This window comes from Anopheles aquasalis, chromosome 2, assembly GCF_943734665.1.
Source record: "Anopheles aquasalis chromosome 2, idAnoAquaMG_Q_19, whole genome shotgun sequence".
NCBI lineage: Eukaryota > Metazoa > Arthropoda > Insecta > Diptera > Culicidae > Anopheles > Anopheles aquasalis.
This window is the reverse complement of record NC_064877.1, coordinates 60,145,647-60,155,646: the sequence shown is the minus strand read 5'-3', so window position 1 is coordinate 60,155,646 and position 10,000 is coordinate 60,145,647. Positions and strand designations below refer to the sequence as shown.

Below are 10,000 nucleotides of genomic sequence, written 5' to 3'. Positions count from 1 at the left end.
TACGGGCGAGGAATTCAATTAAGCCCTGATCCTGCGTCCGTGACCGGAGTGTGACTTTTTCATCCTGGAAAGCCCGCGGGCACCAGCCGGGAAAATGGCTCCCTCCACCCGTTACACCGCCCCACCCCACCCCAGTTTTTCATCTGTTTCTCGCGGGAACGGGAAGGCGAAACCTTCCGGACTGTCTCACTTTTGCCGTTCTCTTCTTTTCTTGCACGCGCGCACACTTACAGTGGGAACAGGACACAAACGACTTGTGGTGGTGGCCACCCATCATCACCAGAGGATGCTCGGTCATGGCGGTTCCCTTAAAGGATGTGTCAGTAGCAGCAACCATCCCTAACAAGATATCGATTGAGGTGAATCGTCACCGAGGATTCTGACCATTTAGGAGATGATGTTTTGAGTGGGGCACTAGCCGTTCATTGATCAATCATAAGCAGATTTACAGTGTACGGGCGGTAGATGTGGCCACACTTTTGCGTGGTGAAAGAAGTATTATTTTCCATTCTCGGCCTGGAAGAAACGCTTTAGTGGGAGTGATCGTTGGAAGAAATGATAGAAATGGTAATAGAATACTCGATAAGTAGTTCAGAAGAATGATTTTGTATTTAAATTAATACTCGTTATATAAATATGACATTGGAGATTACATCATTGTGATATTTATGACACAAGTATTTATTCAAATTATGTTACTACCTGTACTGTAAACTACCTTCTAAATATAATGAAATTATGATTGTACTCGTCGGCTTATATTGATTTTTTATATATCACCTTATCAGTAGATACTACTTTACAAGTGAATCTAACATACCTTCCAACGAGAATAATGGTCCTAGCATCGATATCTACCTCTAGCTTACCAAGAACATCCAATTGTTCACTCATGTAATCATGTTCCTACACCACATCTTGATCAATCAATCGATCGTTCACACTTCAGTAAACTCCGGACAACTCCTAACCATTTTACGACGTAGGCCACAACCGCAATACGCATTCTCCTAAAGTAAAAACCACGAACATGTCAGTTTAGAACTTGGATTGAAAGAACAACTTACCGGAGACAAAACCTTACAACGACCCCCTAGATAAGATCTCCCTCCTCATCAATGAATGTGAACTGCAACATGTTAACCAGTGATCTTCCACACGAGATACTCTTCGGGTATGAATTTCTAACTTCGAAAGGAATCCCTCACACAATGCCATCTACGATGCACCGAAATGTCTGCTTCACCAGCAATTCCCACTACTCCATGACATGCTGGGGCCATTATTAAGTACGTCATGCATAAGAAATGCATGCGAAACCGAAGCAAGCAAACCGGACCCGGATGATAGCGAGTTCTGCGAGCCCAGGCAAAGAGACCATTGTGATGCCACTGGGATCCTTGATGCCTTTCTCCAAACCGGCACACAGCCGTGTTTTGCGTTGGATGACGTTTGAACGACGATGAGCCAGCCTTGCGTGTGCCTAAAAGGTTGCCACTCAGGAAGGTGATCTCTTCTGCGTTCACACGAGGGCCACAAAGTTAAAATCGAACGTCAATCGCTAGAAGGCGCCCTCTCAGCTTCCTCGTTGGTGACTTCATTAATTAGTTGCAACCATAAGATGGAGCGTAGATTGAAGTAGTTTTCAGACGGACCAAAAAACCATCAAGAGGTCCATGCTTCCTCCAGGGTCATTAGTAGATAACCGACATCGGCTCATCGGCTACACTCTGGATGCTGTCATCCTTTCCATCAAGGCGCACAGCACACGGTGTCCTTGATTGCTTCGAGAGCTAGGTGCGTTGCTGGACTCCGGGGTGCTCGGTGGGATCAGTTCCCATCAAATGAAATAATAATCAGCCAGCCAGCCAGCCAGCCAGACATCCATCCGTGCTGGAGGAGCGATGGACCTGCTGCCGTCGATGGATGTAACGATGTGGCGACGTGAACTTCCTCCCGGGCACATCGGTCATATTCCATCGAGAGAGGGCGGATCGAGCGGAGTAACTGGAACAGGAACACTACCGAACATCGTTAATGTTTCGTTGCCACTTCCAACGGTTCCTCCACCGGGAGACTCATCGTTTGCAAAGAGGGGGAACGGTGGCGTAGTTGGGTGGAAATAAATTTCATTTCATTATTTATGTATTCAACCCGAGTGCTGCTGCCCGAGTGATGCTGCTGCCGACAGTGGTGCGTTCGCTAAGCCAAGATGAGCCCGCGTTCGCCCGTTGGTTGGCGACCGGCGCTTCCGCTTAAAGCTAAGCACGTCCATTTTCCTTGAGCGAGCAGCCACCAGTCACCAGCAGCAGCAGCAGCAGCAATATGATCGATTCTCCAATCGTCCTTTCTTCGCGGACCTCCGGCGATGGCTTCAGTCGGCCTCATTTACAATCAGCGCCTCTCCGTGCCAGACATTCCGTGCACGTGGCTCGCTCGCTCCCTCTACCTGTTTCGCCTTCGACGAGGTGCGGACGATAGGATTTCCCCTGGATCACCCCGTCACCCGCTGTCTCATCATCATCATAACACTATGCATATGGGACGGGTCACAACAACTATCTCACCCAATCACCTCGACTACCTTCCCTGGGGTGGCCAACCGGTGCCCGCGAAGGACGATGGTGCACGTTCCAGCACGTGCTCGCTTCGTGATCGCGCTCAGCGGAATTATGCGTTCGCGTTCGCACTGGAAAATGGCTTTTGCGAATGGGCACGGAGTGGAAAAGTGGCAATTTTCCACTCACCAATCCGTCCCCCCGCCACCACTTGCCATCGACTCTTTTTCCCAGTCCATTCCAAGGTTTACAACCGGTTCGCTTCGAACCGTTTCAATCAATCAGCCCTCGTTCAGCGGAGCGAAAGCGTTTGGAAAAAAGGGTGGGGGGGGGGGGATAATTCATTTTTCTTTCACATAAAACACACATTAATTACAATTCATCTGCCCGGCGGGCGGTCCTGTGCAGTGTAGTGTCTCGACACAGGGAGTCGATGAAAATCTGATGCATGGAAAAGGATTATCGACGGACCTAGGTGCTGGCTGAGGAGCATTCGAGCGGGGATGGCGCGCCAGGAGGTAATGTCGGAAACGATTATTTATGATGTGCAAATGGGATCCGTTTCCCCCCCCTTGATCCGCTTAGCCGGCAATGGACGCGGGAATAATTTATTGCAGTTTTCTCGCTTCCTAAGCACTGTCATTCGGGTGCTGGTGATGCTGCTGCTGCCGTTACGGAGAAATTCCGGCAGACGCCTCTGGGGGGGTGTAACGTGGGTGTGAAAATTCCCAATCAAATATTTATGCATCATCAACACTTGGTGCAGCTCCGGGAAGACTGGGAAGATATCTTTTGTTGTTGATAACGCTCTGGCGCACACACGCAGAGTGACCGGTGTTGCGCATATGTTGGACATTTTTCGGGTGACCTCCGTTTCGTATCAAGCCGGTAGCGTCGTGTTTTGCATTAAAAAAAAACGAATAAAAGTGGTGCTTGAGACGATAGAACAACAGTGCACCGAGATACTTTTAGTTTTCCCTACAATTAGCATAAGAAAATTGGAATCCATTTTTTGTGCCCTATGTAAACAATTCTATCAGCGAATTTTTGGACCATTTCGTTCTATTAATTGAAGACTTTTTCCATTAGGAGTAAGGAATGTCGTAGAGCTTTTTTTCTATTGCATTAAGTATGCTGTTTCATCAAAGCAACAAATTAAGAAATCACCCCACACCGTTGTTCTCTTTCCCGTGAACATGATTCACTGATAAGATAGCACATGACATATGCTTTCTTCGATTTAAAAATGGATGTGAAAGCAAAAAAACTGCGGACAAAACAGCAAATCGAAGATCGTCAAATAACCGATGGTGCTAGTCAAAGGTAGGAGGACCACCTTCAGAACAAAGATCAATATCGAACAGACAAACACGGTGAATCGACACGCTCCACTAGTTTGGATGTTTTCTTTAACATTTCGTTTCAGAATAAATATTGGCATTGGTCGAAGCCGAGCTATCAAAACATCCAGAGGTTGTCGAGAGAGATGCTTCATATTCAGTTCAGTCAGAGAACACTGCTAGCAAAGTTGACTCCATTACGAGCTAGATTTCTACATTCAACCATAAAGCAGGTAACAGATAGACGATTTTGAAATTGCAATCCACGGATTAGAAAAGGGGGGAAAGGATTGGACGGGATGTTTTTTGTTTGGTCCTAGGCATCTTAGCAACCTCAGCAGCAGCAGCAGCAGCAGCAGTTTCCATTAGCAACTAACTATTCTGTTGTTGGCGTTGAGAATGGTTCACACTTAAGTTATCGCCCTAATTAACCAGCCGCCCAGCCCATGTGCCCATTACCCTGCCCTGCAGTGCATTCATGCTGAGAAGCTGTTACCGCCAGTCATGCCAGTAACATATTTCATTTCTCTCACTGCGCGTCCAGGTTCGGTCCTGGGGACAGGACCAGCTCATAGCGGCGGCGCCGCTGGTGGCGGCGACAGTGGGCCGCTTAATGAGTGCTCTGCCGCGTACTTGAAGCCGGACGTGTCTGCAAACTATCAGGCAAACAACGGGGGAACACGCTTTTCGAGTGCTGCCGCGTCCTGCAAAAGCACAGTTTCAGTTTCGCGTAGAATGGTTTTGTTTTTTTCCCCCCCACCATTCGCCTTCTCGTCTGTGATGCCACCAGAGCCTCCGTTTCGGTGGACGCTGAAAGTCCTCCGTCGTGTAGCATGCCATGCTTCTTCCACACCCTTGATATGTAGGAAGGACAGGCAAAGTTTGATGAGAAAAAATGTGTTTTAACTCAAGCAAAAACCAACCAACAACTCATTCACTTCATAGCTACTGCTGTCCGGTGCTTTAGGTGCCGCAAAACCGTTTGCTGTGAGAGAGAGAGAGAGAGAGATCGCCAAAGGCCACGATTCCCATATGGAGCAACACCACTACCACTCGAAGGGTTCAACAAAATGCACCATCGGACCGCGCAACTGGCAGCAGCTAGCCTGGCCACCTGGCCACTGCAAGGACGCAAGTAATGGTAGAGAAAAGAAAGAAGAAAAAAAAAGCTCACCGAAACCCCGCACGGTTGGACTGGTTAAATGAGTTTATTTTCTTGGCAAAACACACCGACAACCGACGGCGATAGCGTAGATTGATTGCACTGACCAAAAGCAGGGGTGGGTGCGGTGTTGGTGGCAAAACTTCTCACAACCATTTATCAATCGGAAGCACTTCTCTCACTCTCGTTCTGTGTCCGCAGACAACAAGAAAGTCCTCGACAAAGTTACTCCCTTTCCTTCTTCCTGGAGTGAATTTTGCTCTTTTTGTGTGTGCTTTTTTTTGTATGTGACCGACGTGCTGCTGCTGCAAGCTGAGCAATAGATTGCCGTTTCCAAGGCGACGTTCTTGTTTTAATGCTCCAGTGGGGGGAAAAAAAATGTCGCCCGTTAGCAAGCAGCTGGTGACGCAATTGCACGCCACAATCCAAAATAATCGAAGCCAAGGTTCCGTTGAGCTGATTTCGGGAAACCGGCACGCTATCGCGATAGGACAAGGCAGCGACGCGCCAGTTATGCTCTTATCACCATCACTGACCGCCAACCCCGTTGAAACGACCCCGTTGTCGTTGGCAATCGGTAATCCATCCGTCGGTCCATCAGGCGGCTGTTTGCTGTGCGATGCGATGGGGCAATGTAATGGCCATGACTGGTTGCCGGTGCCGGATCGGTGTCCGTGTGGTACACAAGCATCATTTCCGACAAACAAAAATACATTTCACATATCTCTCTTGCTCTCTCCTTCGACATCTTCCAGGTGTGATAAGGTGAGGAAGCCGGGTCGCACTGTTTACCAACAGCGAGATAACAGCAGTTGCGTGCACAGTGTGCTGTAGAGTAGCGATTGTACCATGAGCCATGGGCACCGGCGAACGGGTTACAAATCCGGCCACACTGAAAGATGTCACGGAACGATACTGAATGCATCACTGGGTCGTGTTTTGTTGATTCACTTCAAGCGAAGCGATGATGCAGCAAGACAACAACATGACCAGGAACCCAGCTTCTCTTCTTGATCCGGTGCTTGGTCTCGAAAACAGATGCCTGAAGTGCTGCTATTGCTGCTGATAACAAACAGGAATTAACGACATTGTATGCCACCGTGTGGTCCCTTAGACCGCGGCTACCAGCATCTATTCGCTGAAGGGCGCAGCATGATTGGCCTCGACCACAATAATTGAGCTGCCTACAATGATGCAGGTAATGGTATGCTTCTTCAGCATCATGCACATAACAATGTGCCCGGGTATCATAATTGAATGGCACAGCTTCCGATTATTATGTGCAGCGAGCTGGAAGACGATCGCATCGCGCCGCGCCCGTGTTGCCTACGTCTCGCGCACCGCACAATAGACGTGACATAATTTGTAATCAATCCTAGCCCTAGCGCGCCTTTATCAAAAAGCAAAAGCCGTACATCACACGAACCACAGCGCGATCCGCGAGCAACGGATGCGATGCACGATAAAATTATCATCCAGCCGCATGCTCTACACTCAACCCTCCCCTCGCTGGGCACACACCACCGGTAGGGCAGAGGACGGGCAGGGTGTGAATGGAAAAAATACTTTGGGAAATTTGAAAACTCCCCACCCAGCACACACTCCAGACTCGGGGCCACTCTCGTCGAGCAACACTAATTTCATTAGTGCGGCGTAAAGCGTATATGAAGAAGCGTTGAGCAGTCGCGAGAGAGGCGACCTTTTATGTTCCATTTCCAAGCGGTTTTAGCCTTGGCGACTACCGTGAACGTAAGCACGCGATGCGACGGAAGTCACGCCGATCCCGAACCGATGTGCGACCTCGAGATCCGGGCGTAGCACCTTCCATATGGTACACACCGGTCGAACACCATTCGGATTCGACCACCCGATCAGGGGTGGTCTGGGTGATAAGAGCAATCCGGAGCCGGATGTCGCACCGCCATCGGAGTGCCATTTAATTTTGTTTCCATAAAAGTATGGATAAAATATGAGCATCCCCCTTCACCCGGGTTGTGTGAGTGGCGTCTGTGGTCCCCGGGTGCCATCGTGTGTTCCAAGTGTGTCCTCTCTTCACTTCGCCCCGGGCACCAGGTACAGAGTGTAAACCGTAAAGAACCGGCGTTCGTTCGACGGTTGTTTCCTTTGCGTACCGTGGAACCGGAAGCAGTACATCTTCAGGCACATGGCATGCCCCTTTCCATGGCACACTGTTCGTCCGTCCGGAGGCTTTCATTTTTTGTGCTCGCTTCATATTTTCTTAACCTTCTCTCTTCCGAACACGCAACACGGCAGCTTGATTGGCGTAAAACGTGGCCACCTTGGAGTCCGCGCGTAACCGGTATCGACATCAGTGACGGTATGGAGGAGACCCACCCCTCGAGAGCGGGTGGCCTTTCCGCGCGGAATATGGTACCGCGTCGGTCTTCAGAGCAAGAGAGAGGTAATACTGGAACAAAGGATAGCGCACAAATTAATTTACATTTAAATGACATGCAAACAGACGCGGCACGGCCACGGCGGTTTGGACTGGGACAGTAACAAATTAACTGGCACAGGACTGGTCCAGGCCCTGGTCCAGGCCCTGGCCCAGGTCACGAATTCCCAGGGTTCGAAGGGTTTGAAATGTCGTAATGCGACACGATTTGGCATCGGGCAGGATAATGGAGGGTGGTTGACCACCCTCGCCCGGTGTTGGCACGGTTCCCAAATAAAACGAATGTCCGTTACGTCGATGGGTTCTTATCGATGAGCTCGAAGAAGGACAGTCCGATTACGGCTGGACTGCAGGTTCGACCTAATTAGTATCCTTGGTCCACACACTGCCGGAGGTGTCGATACTCGCGGGGGTGGGACACTCATTATCGTACACAAAGCGCTAACAGCTGTTGGCAAACTCGCTACGTTCTGTGACCTTCACGAAGGTGGAGAAGCGGCGGCGTTCCTATGGGTGGTGGTCGGACTTTCCGGGTGCAATTCTTACCGTGAAAGATGTTTCAGCAGCTGGTTCTTAATAATGGACACCATTGTGAGGGCCGCTCAGTGCGGCTGTCGCACATACAAACACGCACCGACGCACAGAAACACAGGCCGGGACTGCCTCGCAAAGCCGCAGGACACGATGAACTCGGAACTTTTCACTTCCGGCGACAACCACGTTCCTTATCACGCACTCGTTTGCTCACGGCACATATCGCCAACCGGGGGATGGGATTGTGGAGAGAGAGAGAGAGAGAGAGGAACCTTGCCTCAACTTTACATGCACTTCGGAACACGGATCAAACCACGGCGCCAACGGTGGTCGATATCACATAACTTGCGCTATCATCGGGATCACTCTTTTCGCGGAAGAACCCCCTCAGCACCAGCACCAACAAGAAGATCACTGACAAAGAGGCTCCTGCACACGCTGATTCATCATCCTGGAACACACAGCACAGCGTATCACGGGACCTTTCTCGGAAAAAGGCGCACCAGCCACGCATGCACTTACTACACCAGGGGGGTGGGTCGGTGCTGGAACACCCTTTCTTCGTAATTTGAGGTGACAACAACACACTGGCCGTTCTTTTTCTTTTGAAATTTTTCACCGCCTGCCTTTCCTCCACTCCCGGAACGTGTTGTTGCGGACACAGACACTCCACGGAGCACCGCGTTACATGATTCCACACTCCGCGAACATCGTACACAAGGCACCGCTCCAGTTGGTGGACCGAAAAAGAGGACGATTTTTGGATAAAGGCAATGTTTTTGTTTGACGAGCCTCGGCGAACGTTGCTGCAAAGTGTCTTCACTAAACAGCTTCGAAACGGAATCCCTCGCCAGATTAAGAAAAGTTTGGCAGCTGGGGGAGCATGCCAACAGCCCATCGGTTATAGGTGGAAGCCGGATCCGAAACCAGAGGTAGATAATATGTTTGGACCCTACTCAAAAGCGGTTAGGCAGAACGGGTCCACTCGTTTTATCTAAAATAAAGAAATGAATCATTTAAACATTCGCAAAAGTTTCGTATCGTTGCGACCTATGTTGTCAAGATTGAAAATCCAAACTGGCCTGCCTAGTTAAGACACTTTGGGTTGTCCCTCGTTTGACACTTCGTTGTTTTGGGTTTTGTTGCCGGTCCGCGTCCCCCGGAAAGTGGTTTCTTGGGCCTCCTAGCGTGTTTTACTGATAAAAGATAGCATTTTACGCATTCCTCCAATCGCAATGGCTGCAGTAGCGAAAAGTGTAGTTCATAAAGGTATGGCTTGCTCGTTCTAAATCACTCTTCCGCGATGGATCCGCCCGTAAAACTAACCTGCAAATGTATTGTTTACATTCCGAATCGCCCGCAGAGGACGAACCGCCGGCGGAGAAGAAACCCAAGCTGGAGGATGATATCGAGGACGATGAGGAAGAGGATGCGACCGGGAACCGTGTCGTTAAGCGGAAACAGACCATCACGGATCGGTCGAAACAGTGCCCATACCTGGACACGATCAACCGGCACCTGTTGGATTTCGACTTCGAGAAACTCTGCTCGGTGTCGCTGACGCGCATCAACGTGTACGCGTGTCTGGTGTGCGGCAAGTACTTCCAGGGGCGCGGAACAAACACCCACGCCTACACGCACTCGGTGGCCGAATCGCACCACGTGTTTCTGAACCTGTCCACGCTCAAGTTCTACTGTCTGCCGGACAACTACGAGATCATCGATTCGTCGCTGGACGACATCAAGTACGTGCTGGATCCGGTGTTTACCGTGCGCGATATACGGCACCTCGACGATGAGGATGTGAAACAGTCCCGTACGGTCGATGGAACGTTCTACAATCCCGGCGTGGTGGGACTGAACAACATCAAGGCGAACGATTACTGTAACGTGATCCTGCAAGCCCTCTCGCACGTGAAACCGATTCGAGACTTTTTCCTGATGGAGAAGAACTACGCCAACATCAAGCGCCCACCGGGTGATACGGCGT

At 50.0% G+C, this 10,000-nt stretch overlaps 2 protein-coding genes across 5 annotated transcripts in view; one reads left to right on the top strand and one right to left on the bottom strand.

Annotated features, from left to right (window-relative positions):
• The window catches only part of LOC126574037 (UHRF1-binding protein 1-like), a 25,588-nt gene extending 16,776 nt beyond the window's left edge, over positions 1–8,812 (bottom strand). For 2 of the 4 annotated variants that reach the window (XM_050233978.1, XM_050233986.1), the window contains exon 1: positions 8,023–8,810. In XM_050233978.1, the coding sequence (XP_050089935.1) occupies positions 8,023–8,066 (44 nt within the window). In that variant the 5' untranslated portion in view covers positions 8,067–8,810. Of the gene's footprint in view, positions 1–8,022 lie in introns of all 4 variants that reach the window. The other 2 variants (XM_050233993.1, XM_050233970.1) reach the window with 2 other exon arrangements.
• Positions 8,813–9,170: 358 nt separating this feature from the next.
• Positions 9,171–10,000, top strand: part of LOC126581223 (U4/U6.U5 tri-snRNP-associated protein 2) — a 1,905-nt gene continuing 1,075 nt past the window's right edge. The window contains exons 1-2 of the mRNA XM_050244732.1: positions 9,171–9,279; positions 9,374–10,000. The exon at positions 9,374–10,000 is cut by the window's right edge and continues 616 nt beyond it. Coding sequence (XP_050100689.1) covers positions 9,246–9,279; positions 9,374–10,000 — 661 coding nt within the window. The 5' untranslated portion in view covers positions 9,171–9,245. The remainder of the gene's footprint in view (positions 9,280–9,373) is intronic.